Source organism: Triticum urartu, chromosome 7A, assembly GCF_056163025.1.
Source record: "Triticum urartu cultivar PI428250 chromosome 7A, HENAU_Tu73, whole genome shotgun sequence".
NCBI classification, from domain to species: Eukaryota; Viridiplantae; Streptophyta; class Magnoliopsida; order Poales; family Poaceae; genus Triticum; species Triticum urartu.
In genome coordinates, this window is record NC_141879.1 from 744,203,232 (window position 1) to 744,222,544 (window position 19,313).

At 49.7% G+C, this 19,313-nt stretch overlaps 2 protein-coding genes across 2 annotated transcripts; both read left to right on the top strand.

Annotated features, from left to right (window-relative positions):
- Positions 1-8,077: 8,077 nt before the first annotated feature.
- Positions 8,078-9,892, top strand: LOC125520930 (UDP-glucose:p-hydroxymandelonitrile O-glucosyltransferase-like). Its single transcript, XM_048685974.2, has one exon. The coding sequence runs from the start codon at positions 8,127-8,129 to the stop codon at positions 9,588-9,590; it is 1,464 nt and encodes a 487-aa protein (XP_048541931.1). The 5' UTR covers positions 8,078-8,126; the 3' UTR covers positions 9,591-9,892.
- An 8,229-nt stretch (positions 9,893-18,121) lies between these two features.
- LOC147962639 (uncharacterized) lies at positions 18,122-18,691 on the top strand. Its single transcript, XM_087534257.1, has one exon. The coding sequence runs from the start codon at positions 18,122-18,124 to the stop codon at positions 18,689-18,691; it is 570 nt and encodes a 189-aa protein (XP_087390383.1).
- Positions 18,692-19,313: the final 622 nt, after the last annotated feature.

Below are 19,313 nucleotides of genomic sequence, written 5' to 3' on the forward strand. Positions count from 1 at the left end.
CCACACGCTGTTTTGACAATTGCGTTTCCACAATGCAAACCACCGACGGCGCACACTCCTGAATGAGCTCTCGGAGCTCACGGACTGTCACGGGGTCGCCAATCCCGTGGCAGTTCCAGCACAAGGTTCTCATTAGGCTTGGCGGCCATCCATCTGGGATGCCGCCTCATTCATTGGGTCCTCTACATCTTCGTCTTCTCCTTCCCCCTGGCGCCTTCTCTTGACAATTGGGTTCTTACCCGGTGTACAAGTAGCAGCAACATGTGTTGGAGGAGCAGCCTCGATCTGCAATACTTTCTCTGCCACGGTACCCGGATGTATAGGCACACTAGGATGTCCATGAACATTGATTGTCCCATCTTGGCTTACCAACCTTTTCCTTGCTCCCCTCGGCACCACCTCACCGCTTAACCTGACATCTTGAGTAGAATACTCCATATCTGAATGTGCATTTAGTCCACGGTCCAGGTTGGCTCGGCCACCACCTCCACGTCCCCATCCTCCTCCTCTACCCCTAGGTTCACGGCCTCCCCTCTCCCCACCACCTCTCCCTCCTCCTCTTCCCACATTCTGCCTTGGCACAGAGTTGTCAAAATTCCACAATAGCCACTCCCCCCATTCACACTCTGCCAGCTCGGATCCGTGGCACTTTTTGGTTGCAGGACTTCTTCGGTGAAAGGATCCTCTTGAACTGATGGTGTGTGGACGTGTTCCAGAAATACATTACTGGGAATGGCTTCTCTCTTGGAACCTATTTTTGCCAAATCATGAGCTGCTTGATTTTTCAGTCGGGGTATATGATGCAGCTCTAACCCCTCGAATTTCTTCTCTAGCTTTCTCACTGCATTGCAATAACCGGTCATGGCTAGACTTCTGACGTCCCACTCCTTCATCACTTGATTCACCACCAAATCTGAGTCGTCATAGACCATGAGACGATGGACGCCGAGTGAAATGGCCATGCGCAACCCGTACAAAAGTGCTTCATATTCTTCTTCGTTATTGGAGGAATCAAAGTGGATTTGGAGAACATATCTGAGCTTATCTCCTCGGGGGGAAACCAATACTACCCCAGCACCGGAACCATTCAGCATCTTAGAACCGTCGAAGAACATGGTCCAGTGCTCCGAGTGAACTTGAGTCGGCAGTTGCTGTTCAATCCACTCGGCGACGAAATCTGCAATTGCTTGGGACTTGATAGCTTTCTTTTCCTCAAACTTGATATCTAGGGGAAGGAGTTCAATCGCCCATTTTGCCACTCGACCAGTTGCATCTCTGTTGTGCAGAATCTCTAACAATGGAGCGTCGCTGACGACTGTAATGGAATGGTCAAAGAAGTAATGTGCAACCTTCTTCGTGGTCATATAAATCCCATATACAAGCTTCTGATAATGAGGATATCTTTGCTTTGATGGGGGTCAAAACTTCAGAAACATAATATACCGGGCGCTGAACTTTAAAGGTTTTTCCTTCTTCTTCCCGCTCGACCGTAAGTACTAAACTGACGACTTGTCCCGTGGCTGCAATGTAAAGCAGCAAAGGCTCTTTGCTGATTGGGGCAGCAAGCACCGGCTGGGTGGAGAGCAGGGCTTTTAGCTCTGCAAACGCTGCATCAGCTTCGGGAGTACACTCGAACTTGTCTGACTTCTTCATCAGTCGGTAAAGAGGCAATGCCTTTTCACTGAGACGAGAAATGAATCGACTTAAAGCGGCCAAGCAACCAGTAAGCTTCTAGACATCGTGCACGCGCACAGGGCGCTTCATTCGGAGTATAGTACCAACTTTTTCTGGGTTGGCGTCGATTCCTCGTTCGGAAATGAGAAAACCGAGTAACTTTCCGCCAGGAACTCCGAATGTGCACTTTGATGGGTTAAGCTTGATATCATACCTCCTGAGGTTGGCAAATGTCTCAGCAAGGTCAGTCAGCAGGTCGGAACCTTTCCGTGACTTGACCACAATATCATCCATGTATGCTTCCACATTCCAACTGATTTGAGTGAGCAAACACTTCTGAATCATCCTCATGAACGTGGCTCCGGCATTTTTGAGGCCGAATGGCATGGTAACATAACAGAAGCACCCGAATGGAGTGATGAAAGCTGTTTTGATCTCGTCGGGACCATACAGACGGATCTGATGGTAACCGGAATAGGCGTCTAAAAAAGACAGGCGCTCGCATCCCGCAGTCGAGTCGACTATCTGGTCGATGCGGGGGAGAGGAAAATGATCTTTCGAGCAGGCCCGATTGATATGTTTGAACTCAATGCACATGCGAAGTGACTTGTCCTTCTTGGGGACCATGACAACATTGGCAAGCCACTCGGAGTGGTAAATCTCTCGGATAAACTCTGCTGCTAAGAGCTGAGCCACCTCCTCACCGATGGCCTTTCTTTTCTGGACGGCGGACCGTCGAAGATGTTCTTTGACCGGTTTCACTTTTGAGTCGACTCGTAGACGGTGCTCAGGCAGCCCTCTGGGAACACCCGGCATGTCAGAAGGCTTCCATGCGAAGATGTCCCAGTTCTCACGGAGGAACTGGATGAGCGCTTCTTCCTATTTGGAGTCGAGTGTCGTAGAGATATGAGTCGGAGCAGCACTGGGGTCGGTCGGGTGAATATGAATCGGCTTCATCTCACCAGACGACTGAAACGCTGATTCCGTAGCGGGTTTCTTAGCTCGCAACAAATCACTCGGGTCTGCAGTTTTCTGGTATTCCTGCAGCTCTACCACTGCCATCTGAGCATCGGCGATCTTTGAGCCTTTCTGAAAGCACTCTTTCGCTTTCTTCCGATTGCCGGTAATAGTGGTCACACCTCTGGGACCAGGCATCTTCAGTTTGAGGTACACGTAACATGGTCGAGCCATGAATCGTGCATAAGCTGGCCTGCCTAGAATAGCGTGATAAGCGCTCTGGAAGTCCACAACTTCAAATGTCAACTTTTCTTTGCGGTAATTTTTGGAATCACCGAAAACCACATCAAGAGCAAGTTGGCTGAGTGACTCAGCCTTCTTTCCAGGAATGACTCCATGGAAGCTCATGTTGCTTGTACTGAGTCTGGACATCGGAATGCCCATCCCTTTCAACGTCTCTGCATACAGTATATTCAGGCCACTGCCTCCATCCATCAAAACCTTGGTCAGTCGAGTGCCTTCAACAATTGGGTCGACCACCAATGTTTGCCTCCCCGGGGTGGCTATGTGCGCCAGGTGATCGGACTGGTCGAATGTGATGGTAGTCTGAGACCATTTCAAATAACTGGGTGTCGCCGGGGCGACCATATTCACTTCTCGGTTGATAACTTTCAATCGACTTTTTCTTTCAACACCAGCAAAAATCATTAGGGTAGAATTGACCTGGGATACCCATCATCACTATCTTCCTTGTCCTCAACTTTGTCCGACTCCTTTTCCTTATCTTTGGGCTGTTTCCCTTGGAACTGCTGGATCAAGAGCCGGCACTGTCGAGTGGTATGCTTCGGATAAATGAGTTTACCCTCTTTATCTTTCTTTGTGTGAATGTGACATGGCAGATCCAACACATCATTTCCGTCTTGGTCTTTCACCTTCTTGGGGTTCCAAGGCCCTTTGGGCTTCCCCTTGAACTTTCCTTGAGTCACAGCCAAGGCTTCTCCAGGAGCAGCTGGCTCGGCTTTCCGCTTCTGCTTCCCACTGGAGTTCCCTCCTCTGGTTTCGTGGGTGACTGACTTGAGCTTGCCACTCCGGAGCCGATCCTCTTCTTCACCATTGGCATACTTGGTGGCAATCTCCATCATTCGACTCAGAGACATGTCTCCGGTTCGACCGAATTTCAGGTTCAGTTCTCTGTACTTAACGCCTTCCTTGAAGGCACAGACTGCTTGGTGATCAGATATGTTCTCTACTGTGTGATGCAATGTAATCCATCTCTGGATGTAGGCCCTCAAAGTTTCATTCGGCTTCTGCACGCAAGATTGCAGCTTTGTCAACCCTGCTGGTCGCTTGCAAGTTCCTTCAAATGTCCTGACAAACACTCGGGCAAGATCTTCCCAAGTGTAAATGCTGCTGGGCGCTAACTGATTCAGCCATGCTCTGGCCGAGCCTTCCAACATAAGAGGCAGGTGTTTCATTGCCACTTCATCATTACCGCCGCCAATCTGAACAGCCACTCGGTAATCCTCAAGCCAAGTATCAGGCTTGGACTCACCAGTGAACTTACTGACTCCAGTTGCCAACCTGAAGTTGGGAGGAATCACCGCGGCTCTGATGGCTCTACTGAAGCACTCCGGTCCTGAGACATGTACTTTGCTGCTGGTGGGTACATCTCTGTCTCGACCTTCTCGGTGGGCTATGTTCCTGTCGACCAAACCCTGAACGAGAACGGATCTCGCATCAAAGCCTGGCTCCCTGGGGTTGACTGGAATCCTTCGCCCAACACTGTGAGGGCGTTTGTCATCCTGCTGTCGAGGCACGTACGATCCACTCCTCGGGGGAGGGGTGGGTACTCGACGTCGATCATCCCGACCGAGTCGGTGATCATACTGCTCACGGTTCCTGTTCTGATCGCGCCGGTCTCCACGTCCCTCACGCCTCGGGGGCGATCTTGGGCTGTGGGCCGACTGGACTGTATCTGCAGCGACGGATCTGCTGTGGATCCTATTTCGCGACTGTGACACAGCTGAATTCTGATCTCCTGCCGCCCGGAGCAATGCTCTGATCTGCAACAAGCCTCTGCCAGCCTCTGACTGAGAAGGCTGAATCGACTCTGCTATACGGGCTGCAGCTGCTAAATTCTGAATCGGAGTTCGATATACCCGAGTCGGTGGCGGAAAGAGCTGACGTCGACTGGATGTTGGAATCCGTTGTCGCGCATGCTCATCGAGTGCTCGCTGGAGGTTCTCCAGTCGAGTGCGCTCAGCCAAGTTGGCCAAGCGCGCGTCCTCTAAGGCACAGGCCTCGGGGGTTTCTCCAACGATAGGAGTGTGCAGCGCATCCATGTTCTGGCGGCGAAGTTCTTCTCTCTGCAGCGAAGTAAGGGGCTCGGGGAGATACTCTTCATGAGTATGCGACGGACCGCCTCCGCCATCGCCTCCGTCGGTGCGGGCAAAGCTGGGAGGACTGCGTGGTTCATCGACCATCAGAACCTCTGCCGCCGGATCACTGTTGTCGCACTCGGATGCAGTCTCTGCGGAGCCAGTCGACAGGTCGAACAGGCCGTAGAGAGATTCATCGGGCTCGATCGCCGCGACTTGGGGGGTGGCTGACTGGCGAGCCACCGCGTGTCTCACCCACCGCTGAAGTCTCGACCGACCGGAGCGCTTGTGCTGGCGGGAAACAAGGAGGGAGGACGACACAAGGGCCGACCGATACTGGGTCGACGGCTGCCGCAAGAGGACGCCGCGGACGCACGCGCGAAAGTGCGTTGCCCCGCGGACAGGGAGCGCGTCGACGTCGATAGAAGCCTCCTGAAGCCAAGCGGAGTCGTCGGCGATGAACGTGAGCGCGCCGAGACGGATCTCGCGGCCCTCCACCAAAACTCCGCCCGAAACCATGATGAACGGGATCGGAAAAATCGCAACTTCTCCAACAAGTCGCTAGGACACCTGCCCCAAGGTGGGCGCCAACTGTCGTGGTTCTAAGTCTGACAGTAGAATATGGGGGTAGGAATGGAGAGGCAAGATCTTAGCTATGGAGGACTTGTACACACAAGGTTTACGAGTTCTGGTCCTTCGCGGAGGAAGTAACAGCCCTACGTCTTGGAGCCCGGAGGCGGTCGACTGGATTATACGTGTGTGAGTTACAGGGGGTGCGAACCCTTGTCCCGGAAGAGGAGGGTGGCTTATATAGAGTACGCCAGGACCCTAGCTCCCCTCCGTTACGCAGGGTTCAATATACATTAAGAGGAGGCGTTACAGGTAACGCCTGTATTAAGGTGCTACAAATGAGCATTAAGTATGCGAATGAATGCTTGACCGTTGCTGCGCAGAGTGGCTTTAGGTCTTCTGATATGTCGAGTGGTTTGGTGGTCGAGTGACCCGAGTAAGAGAGGTCTCCGAGTGATTGGTAGGTCGAGTGGACTTCACTTCAACACCTTTGTTGGCCCTCTGCTTTTGACTCTTGAACTCCTTAGTTCTTAGGACAAGACTTTAGGTGGGGCGTATAGGTCAGGCCTATTACCCTACCCTAGGTCCGTGTCTACATCACCCTCCATCGTAGTTCTTGAGCATACATCACAACCCTTCACCACACAGAAGAAATAAGAATGGGGAAGGGTCCCCTCGCCTTATGCCTTTTGAAGGTCGGGAAGAAGGGAGTAGTTCACCATTCACCTTGACTTGAAACGTCACGAAATTCACACACTTCATCACTAAAGACACCCATTCCTCAGAGAATCCAAGCTGAAGCATGATTGAAATGTCACAGAATTCACACATTTCATCACTAAAGACATCCATTCCTCGGAGAATCCAAGCTGGAGCATGATTGAAGCGTCACGGAATTCACACACTTCATCACTAAAGACGCCCATTCCTCAGAGATTCCAAGCTAGAGCATGACTCCCTGCAAGTATGGCCACTCAACGCGATCGTTCACCTTCATCATATTAGTCTTGACAGCACAACACCCCTGTTTGCCCTTATTTCTTCTCATGGAATGGATACATTCATAGGCAGTGATGACGTTGTCAGTGATGAGTCGACCAGGAAGAAAAGCGCTTTGCTCCTCTACAATGATATCATCTAGAATCTCCCTGAGCCTATTGTCAAGCACTTTCGAACATTACTTGTAAATCACATTACACAGAGATATAGGTCTATATCAGAGGCAGTAGTACTTTTTTATTTTACTATTCACCAAGCGCAGATGAGTCCGGACTCAAAAATGAATATTCAGGTCGAAAGATGCTGCCCATGCGTAGAGTGGGGCCCTATGGTAGTTCTATACATAGTAGCTCTATTTTGGTATATGTGTCGACCTTGTTTTTCATGGGCATGGACATAGGTACCAATTACCATCATTTTTCAGTCACCTCTCTCTCCCAGCATGAGATCCTGATCTCACGGATGATGTTTTCCCAAGCATGTTTTCCCCTGTTCCTATCCATGCATGTGACTTGCCGTGCGTGGATCGCACGGATGATGTTTCCCAGCAAGTATGTCGCGATCGAGGATATCTCGCGCCAAGATGAGATGAGGTGGCAGCTGAGCATGCACGACGATCTGGATCTGAGCTGAGGTCAACTCTCTTGTCGATCATGTGAATGTGAATGTGCATGGCATGCTCTCACAATGATTTGTTTAATAGTTTGTACCATATGTGATATGTGTCACCTGGTCTCACGGTGAATTACAGACAGTCAATATCTCTTGTCACATGCCATGCCACGTCCATGCGCATAGCTCTTTTATCAAAATCGAATCTGATCAACACCGATCGACGCATGCATGCTACTCCTATTTTTTTTAACACAATATAGACACAAACATTCATATACACGTGCATACACTCACCCTTATGAACGTATATACGCACATTCTATCCATATGAGCATTTTCGAAAAACTGAGCCATCATATCATCTTAAAAATTTACAAAGTCATCGTAGACATCTCGTCGTACTCCCTCCGTCCGGTGAAAAGTGTACATTTAATTTTTTTTAGAATAAATTATAGAGTTGAGTAAAAAAATGCATTGAAAAAATACAAGCCACCATCTCTCTCCTCTTTAATTACCCAACCCCCAATAAGCTAGTAAATGCATGTAGAAATTAAGAAGACCATGTATATAATGCTATTGGTATTGATTACCATGTGATAAGAAAAAATACTTTAAAATGCATTGGAAAGATAGAAGTACACTCTTTTGTGGACAAATTTTAAACCCAAACATACACTCTTCACTGGATGAAGGGAGTAGATGAAAACGTCTTCTCTCACTGAATGCGCATCGCGGAAAATTTTGAAATAAAATCTAAAAATAAATGTGAGCACTTGAATCTCGATGAACTGGGCACGCTACTCTAGTTTTTTTTTTTTTGCGAACTAGGGCACGCTACTCTAGTTAGTTGAGTTGTTTTCCCTACAAATAGCAGCCCGATGTCCTAGAATTCCACTTCCACTTCCCACTTCCACTCCAGAAAGCGCAGGCACGATGGACGGCGAGGAGTCTCGACGGTGGCATGTGGTGATGGTGCCGTTCCCGGCGCAGGGGCACGTCGCCCCGCTTATGCAGCTGGCGCGTCTCCTCTACGCCTGCGGCGCGCACGTCACCTTCGTCCACACCCAATTCAACTACCGCCGCCTCCTCGGCGCTAAGGGCGAGGCCGCCGTCCGCCCGCCGTCCGCCACCGCAGCCCGCTTCCGCGTCGAGGTCATCGAGGACGGCATGTCCCTCTCCATGCCGCAGCACGACGTGGCAGCCCTCGCCGACGCCGTGGGCCACAACTGCCCCGGCCCCTTCCGCGACCTGCTGAGGAAGCTCGCCGACGAGGAGCGCGCCGGGGCGCCCCCCGTCACCTGCGTCGTGGCGGACACGGCCATGGCATTCGCGGCAACCGCGGCCAGGGAGGCCGGCATGGCGGACGCGCTCTTCTTCACGGCGTCCGCGTGCGGTCTCCTAGGGTACTCGCAGTTCCACGAACTGTTCAGGCGAGGGCTCCTCCCTCTCAAAGATGGGAGCTGCTTGACCAACGGATATCTGGACACGCCGCTGGACTGGGTGCCGGGGATGAAGAACATGCGGCTCAGGGACATGCCGACCTTCTGCCACACCACGGACGCCGACGACACCCTGGTGAACGAGATCATTGGGCAGATGAAGAGCGCCGTCGGCTCCAAGGCTATCATCCTCAACACCTTCTACGAGCTCGAGAGCGATGTGGTGGACGCGCTTGCCGCCATCTTCCCGCCCGTATACACCGTCGGGCCACTAGCCCAGGTCATCGCCTCCTCCGGCGCCGCGAACGACGGCCTCGACGCCATGGACATCAGCATCTGGCAGGAGGACCCGCGGTGCTTAACATGGCTGGACGGCAAGCCGGACAAGTCGGTGGTCTACGTCAACTTTGGCAGCGTCGCCGTCATGACGGCCGAGCAGACGCGCGAGTTCGCGCTGGGCCTGGCGACGTGTGGGTACCCGTTCCTGTGGGTGAAGCGACCTGACATGGTAAACGGCGACGAAGTGGCGCTCCCGGAGGCGTTCCGCGACGAGCTGCAGCGCGGCGGGGGCCTGGTCGTGCCGTGGTGCCCGCAGCCGGCCGTGCTGAAGCACGCGGCGGTGGGCCTGTTCGTGACGCACTGCGGGTGGAACTCGCTTCTGGAGGCGGTGGTGGCCGGCCTGCCGGTTCTCGCCTGGCCGGTGTTCGCCGAGCAAACGACCAACTGCAGGCAGGTTCTTGAGTGCTGGCGGAACGGCATGGCTCTTCCCGGGAAGGTGGAGAGCGGCGCCGTGTCGGGGCTGGTGAGGGAGATGATGTCCGGGGAGCTGGGGAAGGAGAAAAGGGCCAAAGCGGCGGAGTGGAGAGCTGCGGCCGAGGCGGCCGCCGTGGAAGGCGGCTCGTCGTTGCGCAGCGTCGCCCGACTGGTCAACGATGTGCTGCTGCTCGGGAACAAGTGAGACAGACTGCATCATCCATTGCTCAGTAAAAATTTTTTCGAAAAGGAGAAATTCCCCGGCCTCTGCATCTATTGCTCACTTATGTTACCACTGTTATTCCTGTTTGAACTTTGAACGCGCGCAGTGCAGCGAATGATATGTACACGATGGACTTGGTTGCTGAATTTCTTTTGTTGCACTACAAGGAAAAAAATTATAAGCCGAATGCCCAAAACACTAGGCTTATACTGGTTTGCACTCGGTTTATATAAGCTGCGTACATCTACGTAAGCCGAGGGCCAATAAACACACGGTTTATAGGATGCTCTGTGATGACGTCATCAATGACTGTTGTTGTAGACACGTGGCAACTATTTTTGCCGAGTGTGTATTATGAGCCGAGTGCTTTTTTCTATAAATACCGTGTGCGTTGTGTAAACCGAGGGCTTTTTGGGGCACTCGGCATACAGTTAGCTATAAGCCAAGTGCATTTTGTTTGCCATGTGTTATTTCTACCCCATTCGGTTTAGAATGAACATAAGCCGAGTACCCGATAAAAAGCTCACGGCTTATAGGCTAACACATGGGAAAACGGGATTTTCCTGTAGTGTTGATGCCGTACGTAGAATTCGGTGGGCACGATAGCTACAGGTAGGATGCATGGCACGATATCTAACTTGATATTGGTGCTTACATTTTTCTGAGGGTTCAATGAGAGGAGACGATCCTGTCGACTACAGGTAAGTCTGTAACGACTTCGTCAATCTCAAGATAATGTGCCAACTCAGTCTTTTACTGGTACTTAGAGCATTTCCAATAGGCGCGCGAGGAAAAAAATTGTATTTTTAGTGCACATGGGCCGGTTTGGCGCACTCCAGCAGGTGTGGGAAAATCCGGCGCGCGAAAAAGCGGCAACACGTGCGCGCTCTATAAAACCCGCGCGCGAGCCCGCCAACCACCACTCCATCGCCTCCTTCTTCCCCGCCGCGTCCTTCTTCCTTGCCTCTAGCGCCCCGCCGCCGCCACGCCCTTCTTCCACGCCGTTGTGCCTTCTCCCCCGCCGCCGACACGCCGCTGCGCGCTCGGAGCAGCTCCGGCTACCATGGCGTCCGCGCCCGCCCCTCCAGCATGTATTACACGAAGATCCGCCCCGGTGATATAAGTCTCTGTCTCAGGACGTTCGAGACCGCCCACGAGGCCGCCCGCGCGTATGACGCCTCAACCGGCCATGTTCACAGATGAATTTCTCGAACGCCCAGACACGCCAGTAGGCGCAGGATCTCGCACCACCGCTGCGGCTAGTCACCGACGAGGACCGCCGCATCCAGCATAGGCGGGAGCGCCGCCTCCTCATCGCTGAGGCGGACGAGTACGCCATGGCGGAGTGGCGCCAGCACTTCCCGGAGGATGTTGCCGCCGAGAACGACTTCTGGGTGTAGAGAAGGGCGTAGCGAGCCACGGATCGGGCAGACAGGCTTGCAGAAGGCATTGGTGATAGCACAGTGTGTACTGGGATCTGCGTAGATCTTTGATGGCAATGATCCTCGGTGGGATAACGCGTTTTTGTTGTCGGACTACACAATCGAGGAGGACGACAACGAGTAGTAGTTTCTAGTATATTTGCATCGTAGTATCGTTTTTATCTATTTTTATTTGTATCGTATGGACTAGTTTGTGGTGTTGGACTTGAACTATGCTATTTGAATTTTATCTATATGTTGTTTCATATTGTTCGTATGTGTTGCATTGTAATACCGGTTGCTCGCATGCGCCAGATTTTGCAGCGCTTGCTAGAGTTGCTTGCGCGCGTCATATTTTACAGCGCCCGTTGGAGCCAGCTCTGCTGCTCGTAAAAAAGGCTATTTCGGCGCTGTAAAAATTATTTAGTGCGTCTATTGGAGATGGTCTTATATATTGGAGTAAGACGTGCGATTGTTCCTTCATAGGGATAAGTGTATGTGTGTGTATGAGTGTGGGTCTGTACTTGTGCTAAAAAACAATGGTGATGGTAAATTAGGACGGAAGGATTGAGTGGCTTCGCTTTGGAAGGTGAGATGTGGCTTGCAAACGTGGGCAAGGGAAGGTGAGATATCGCTTGCAACGCGGGCCCGACGGAAAGCGCCAGCCAGCGGCATGGCCACTAGCTAGCTCTGTCTCTCAGATCATATTCAGATCGACAGGTACTTGATTAATTGATCAGAAGAGCTAGCTAGTTGTCAGTTACTCCAGTTTTTTAAGCTCCCGCGCGAGGCACGAGCTGATCCGTCCTGCATGTGTAATGTACGATCGATCCACTTAACTAGGTGATCCGCCGACCTAGCTAGAAATATGTTAGCTGGAGGAAAGCACGTGCACGTGCACATGCATATACATTATTGGGCTGGATCTTACTCTTTTTCTTCTATTTTGATATTACAAGTGGGAAGAAGAACAAGTCATCATAGTAGAAAGCTGAGAATGCAGCTCATGGATCACAAAGATCAGAAAACAATAATAAGAATAAAAAGATATACAAAATCAGACTTATTCTCTGGGTAATGTTGGAAATATTAGCACTTTTCCGATTAGACTAATCCACGAGTAAACAGTAAGCATAACATAGAAGGTATACATCTCATAGCTATACCTAAGCATACTAGCACGTACAGAACATAGAAGCGAACCATCTATGAGCAGCACAAATACGGCTAGTACAAGTACGCGTAAACGAGGGATGAACAGATCATACCCTCCGGTTGGCCGCCTTCTTGGTGGCGGCGGCGTCGGCCATGGTGTCGATGCATGGGAAGTAGTGGAAGTAGAGGCGAACGGAGTTGGGGACGGATCGGGAGCAGTCGCGTCGAGACGCTCCTCAAAAACCTTATTGCCGTTCTCCCGAGCAGGATCTCGAACGACAGGGTTTCGGAGGCACCTGCTCTCCCGACCAGCCGTGCACGCGGTCGTCGGGATGGGGTCGCCGGAGGCAGCGCAGAGTGAGAAACAGTAGATGAAAGGGACTCGTCGTTCCCGGGAAGGGTCGCACACCCGCGAACGGGGTCGACGAATCCTGGCAATGCAAGTCAGCCCACAGTCCAACGTCTCGGACAATGGCCCTCCTGTTAGCGACTCATTAATTAATCCCTGATTAATTAATTCATTCCTGAGCGGCAAAAATAAGCTCCGGCCCGGTTCATTCCCGCAACCCGTGGCGCGTGCGTGTTGTCGCGAGGCAAGGCGAGGCGGGCGGCAGAGGAGCGCGCGTGAACCACTGCTCTTCCCAAGCTCCCAATGGCAAGTGATAGAGCAACCCTTATAAAGGGGTCTCAACTCTTCTCAACTAGCAAGGTGAGACTAAACTTTCCACCACCTGCCATCTCATACATGGGCCTCAAGATTAACCAGGGATTAGTGTGTTATATGGGCCTAAGCCCATCCATAATCCAACAATCCCCCATCAGATCTTGAGGCACATAAGTTTGTCAATTATTCCAAACAATGTTTGATATATCAGAGATTTTAGTGGAGACTATTAAGTTGAACTTCCACCTAGAGCAATAGGATTCGACTTCTTCACAACTGAACAATGGACTATGTCTTAAATTGTCAGTTTGGCGTGCAGAAGTTTCGCCTATTGTCAGCTGATACGTGGCTGCCGAAGGCTAAACCCCACGGGTGGAGCTTATTAGTCATACTCCGTACCTTCTCATAAGCTTAATAGAGATTACCCAATCTCATAGACTGTGACCAGCAGTTGGGCTCACATAGGTGTGTTCCTCCAAAGAATGCTCTATAGGTTAGCATCTTGCTTACACAAGCTTTGGAACACAATAAGACAAAAGTCAGAATGCCTTACAGAATTGAGAGTATTGTGCATCTCCAACGGAGTGGGTTAATTAAGGATACTCTCCTCAGTTGACCGCTTGATTGTTTTCCCAGATCCTAATTCACGGGATCTCCGATCACATAGGCTGGGTTACCCCCATGGCAACTTACGCGGGTCTCATACCCATCTCCCTCGATGCATTTTCTATCACAACCCGTGATAGCCCTTTCGTAAAAGGGTCTGTCAGATTCTTAGCCGTCTGGATATAATCCAACGTTATCACTCCGAAGTTTCTTGATTTTCTGACATATTTCAATATTATTCTTATGTGCTTTGTGGATTTCATGTTGTCCTTTGAACTCTTAGCTTTGGCAATCATCGTTTGATTGTCACAGTTCATAAGGACAGCCGACACTGGTTTATCAACCACCGGCAAATTCATCAAAAGCTCTCGAAGCCATTCTGCTTCGACGCATGATGTGTCTAATGTTGTGAGTTCTGCTTCCATAGTCGATCTGGTTAAGATCATCTGCTTGCAAGACTTCCAGGAAACAGCACCACCACCAAGTGTGAAGACATGTCCACTTGTGGCTTTCATCTCGTCAGCATCAGATATCCAATTCGAATCACTATACCCCTCAAGTACCGTCGGGTACCCAGAATAGTGAATTCCATAGTTCGCAGTACCTTGCAAGTAACGCATCACTCGCTCAACAGCATGCCAATGCACATCTCCTGGATTGGAAACAAACCGGCTCAGTTTGCACACATCAAATGAGATGTTAGGATGAGTAGCACATGCTAGGTACATTAGTGAACCAACCACTTGAGAATATCTCAATTGATCTATAGTCGTGCCTTCAAACTTTCGAATCCACACGCTAGGATCATATGGTGTTGCAGAAGGTTTGCAATCCAAATATCCAAATCGGTTCAAAATCTTCTCAACATAGTGGGATTGCAGAAGTGTAATTCCACCCTCATAATTTCTCAGTAGCTTGATGTTCAAGATAACATCAGCCACGCCCAGGTCTTTCATCTCAAAGTTATGAGATAGAAAAGCCTTGACCTCCTCAATGACCTTGAGGTGGGTCCCAAATATTAGTATGTCATCGACATATAGACACAGTATATGCGCCCCCACCATAGCGATAGTATACACATTTGTCAGCTTCGTTTACAACAAAGCCAGCAGATGACAGAGTAGTGTTGAACTTCTCATGCCATTGCTTAGGCGCTTGTTTCAGGCCATACAGAGATTTCACTAGCTTGCACACCTTTCTTTCCTGACCATTTACTACAAAGCCATCTGGCTGTTGCATGTAAATTTCCTCGTCTAGCTCTCCATTAAGAAAAGCCGTCTTAACGTCCATCTGGTGGACGAGAAGACCATGCGAGGCAGCCAAAGCGAGTAACACTCGAATGGTTGTCAGTCTAGCCACGGGTGAATAAGTGTCGAAGAAATCCTCTTCTTCTTTCTGGGTATAACCCTTGGCCACATGCCTCGCCTTGTACTTCTCAACAATACCATCGGGCCTGAGCTTCTTTTTGAACACGCACTTAAATCCCAATGGTTTGCAACCATAAGGACGATCAGTGATTTCCCATGTCCCGTGAGCCAAGATGGAATCCATCTCGCTACGGACCGCATCCTTCCAGTAGTCAGCATCCGGAGATGCATAGGCTTCTGAAATGGAACTGGGAGTGTCATCATCCACGAGGTACATGAGGAAATCATCACCAAAGGACTTTGCAGTCCTCTGTCTCTTGCTCCTAAAAGGAGCTTCCTCGTCATCCTCCATGGAACTCTCATCACTTTTATGTTCATATTATTCCATCAGAATGGCAGGTTTAGGAGTCTCATCAGATTCCAATCTAGAAGTGCTTTGCATATCTCTCATGGGGAATATATCCTTAAAGAATGTAGCATCCCTAGACTCCATGATCGTACCGACCTTCACGTCGAGTACATCGGATTTCACCACTAGAAATCTATAGCCAACGCTATGCTTGGCATAGCCAAGAAAAACATAGTCCACGGTCTTTGGTCCCAACTTGCGCTTTTTGGTTATCGGCACGTTGACTTTCGCCAAACAGCCCCAAGTGCGCAAGTATGTGAGTGTAGTTCTTTTCTTTTCCCATTGCTCATAGGGAGTAGTCTCATTATCCTTTGTGTGAACTTTATTCAGGACATGACATGATGTCAATACAACCTCCTCCCACCATGCCTTGGATAAACCCGATGTATCTAACATGGCGTTAATCAAATCAATTAGAGTGCGGTTTTTCCGTTCGGCAACCCCATTTGACTGGGATGAGTAGGGAGGCGTCCTCTCATGAATAATACCATGTTCCGCACAGAATAAATCAAACTCATTAGAAAAGTACTCTCCACCATGATCAGACCGAACTCGTTTTATTTTCTTCTCAAGTTGGTTCTCAACTTCAGCCTTATAGACTTTAAAGTAGTGTAGAGCCTCATCCTTAGTATTTAACAAATACACATAGCAGAATCTAGTGGAATCATCAATTAGAGTCATGAAGTATTTCTTTCCACCTTTAGTCAACACACCATTCATCTCACAGAGATCTGAATGTATGAGCTCTAATGGTGCCAGGTGTCTCTCCTTCACAAGCTTGAGAGGCTTACGAGGTTGCTTAGCTTGCATACACGCATGGCATTTAGAGCCTTTGGCTAAAGTGAAAATCGAGATTAAGTCCATCTTAGCTAGCCGCGTCATACAACCGAAATTTATGTGACAAAGATGTGAATGCCAAACCTCAGATTCGTTCACATTAGAATGAATTTGGTTCACGACTTTATTACAGAAATCCTCCAGGGAAAGGCGGAACAAACCACCACAATCATATCCTTTTCCAACAAATAGTCCATACTGGGATACGACTACTTTGTTAGACTCAAATACTAACTTAAACCCTTCTTTACATAGAAGGGAGCCACTAAAGAGATTCTTCTTGATGGCGGGGACATGTTGCACGTTCTTCAGTTGCACGATCTTTCCCAAAGTAAACTTCAGATCTACCATGCCAACACCATGAAAAGAAGCATGCGAGCCATTCCCCATCAGGACGGAACAATCTCATGCGACCTGGTAAGAAGGAAACAAAGACACATCTGCACACACATGAATATTGGCCCCAGTGTCAACCCACCAATCGGTGGACTGACAAACTGAAAGTATGGTAAACAGATTACCATACCCAGATGCCACATCATTGTTGCTCAGAGTGAGATTCACAGACTTGGAGTCCTGTGCTGGCTTCTTATACTTGTCTGGGCACTTGTTTGCCCAATGTTCGTCTGAACCACAAGTAAAGCAGCCATCTCTCCTTTTGTCTTTCTTCTTACCCTTCTTCTTAAAGGTAGTATTCTGCTAGACAGAGTTCTTTCCCTTGAACTTGTGGAAGTTCTTCTGCACCACATTGGCGCTAGAAGAACCCTCTGCCCCTTTCACGTGTGAGTCCTTTGCTCTCAAGTTTTGCTCAACACTGAGATGACCGATGACATCCTCAATAGAGAATCCACGTCTCAAGTGCTTGAGAGAAGTAGCAAAGTTCCTCCAACTAGGAGGGAGTTCTGCAATAATGTGACCCGCGATGAACTTGTCCGATAACTCACACTTTAGGAGCTCCAGCTCCTTAGCAATGCACTGTATCTCATGAGCCTGGTCCAATACAGAACGGTTATCAACCATCCTATAATGATGGAACCGCTCCATGGCATACAGCTCACTGCCAGCATCAGTTGCACCAAATTTGACTTCGAGCGCATCCCACAAGTTTTTGGCAACCCCCATATGAATATATGAGTCAACCAACTTGTCTCCAATCAAACTCAGAACTGCTCCTAGAAAGATTGTGGTTGCCTCCCTAAACGCCTTCTCCTGTTTAGGAGCAATCGACTAGTACAAGTACGAGTAAATGAGTCGCCGAGGCCTTCTTCTTGGCAGCGGCGTCGTCGGTCATGGTATCGATGCAGGGGAAGTAGTGGAAGCAGAGGCTAACAGAGTCCCCAAAAACCTTACTGCCATTCTCCCAGAGGCACCTGCTCTCCCGACCAGCCGTGTAGTGAGGAAAAGTAGATGACGGCTAGGTTACGCGAGAGGGAGTCAACCGAACTAGGTTACTCCACTGGGCAGAGCCTTCTTATATAGGCCGTCGGGGCGGCGGAGGAGGAGAAGCGCGCGTGAACCACTCCTCTTCCCAAGCTCCCAATGGCAAGTAGTAGAGCAGCCCTTATAAAGGAGTCTCAACTCTCCTCAACTAGCAAGGTGGGACTAAACTTCCCACCACCTGCCATCTCATACATGGGCCTCAAGATTAATCAGGGATTAGTGTCTTATATGGGCCTAAGCCCATCCATAATCCAATAGGTAAGGCATGATTCCGTTATAATCATTCCTAAAAAAATACTAACATTATTTCCTCAACTTTTCTGAAATGTCTGTCATTCACTGTGAACAGATCGTCGTGCACACATGCATGCTCAGCTGTCGCCTCATCTCATCTTGGCGCCAAATATCCTCGACCGCATCTGAACGTTTGTGTTTTCTCCTCTTGGTTTGATCTGCTGCAGCACCAGCATGGCCGCTTACCTACCATCTGTTTCTTTTTAGTTTTCCTGATAGCAGCAGAGCAATCATCGTTGCTGTGGATGGTCATCGGAGACTATAACGAGGCTTTATGGCAATATGAACACTGCTCGATGAGAGATAGGCCGGAATCGCAAATGGCAGCGTTCAGAGATGCTCTTGCAGTGTGTGAGCTACGGGATATCGGTTTCACGGGCTACCCATACACTTTCGATAATCATCAACAAGGGAACCGAAACGTCCGTGTGAGGCTGGATCGGGTTTGTGCAGATGACGATTGGATGGCGCGTTTTCCAAATGCAGAGCTACATCACCTCACGTCGTCGAGATCGGACCATTGTCCGCTATTGTTATGGCTGCAACAGCCGGACCCAAGGCCAAGAAATCGAGCTAGAAGTTACGAGATAATGTGGGAAAGGGAGGCGACTCTACTGGAGATCATTGGTAACTCCTGGGAGAAGGTAAAAGTTGCGGGGGACCTGGGTGTGAAGGCAAAGTCTCTCGGGCAGGTGATTGATGACCTGCACGAATGGAGCAAATGGAAGTTCGGCCACGTCAGGCACGAACTGGAAAAGTTGAGAGGCGAACTAGTAGAGTTAAATCGCATGGATGCAGATAGGGCAACTATTAAGCAGAAGATGGAAAGGATGGATGAGCTGCTCTATCGAGAAGAAATGATGTGGCTTCAAAGGTCTCGAATTGATTGACTCCGGGAGGGAGACAGGAACACCCGCTACTTTCAGAGAAGGGCTATATGGCGAGAAAGGAAGAATCTCATAAGGAAATTGAAGAGAGAAGATGGGGTGTGGTGCCCAGTACCTACTGATATGGAGCGGATGACATCGTCCTATTTCAAGGAGATATACACAAAGGACCCAACCCTGACATCGGGACCAATCTTAGACCTTCTAACAGGTCGCGTAACGGCTGCAATGAATGAGATGCTGACAAAGGAATTTTCAGAGAAGGAAATCGGAGATGCTTTGTTCCAGATAGGCCCTTTAAAAGCACCGGGGCAGATGGCCTTCCGGCTTGGTTTTACCAAAGAAATTGGGCCACTGTACGGGAGGAAATCATGATGGCTGTACAAACTTTTTTCAGAGATGGAGTGATGCCGGATGGAGTAAATGAAACAAGTATATTTCTAATACCAAAGACAAGTGAACCTGAAAGTTTGAAGGATTTCAGGCCAATTTCGCTCTGCAATGTGTTATACAAGATAGTTTCAAAGTGTATGGTGAATAGGCTGAGGACTATACTTGATGAAATAATTTCTGAGATCCAAAGCGCCTTTGTGCCGGGGCGTTTGATTTCAGACAATGCGATTGT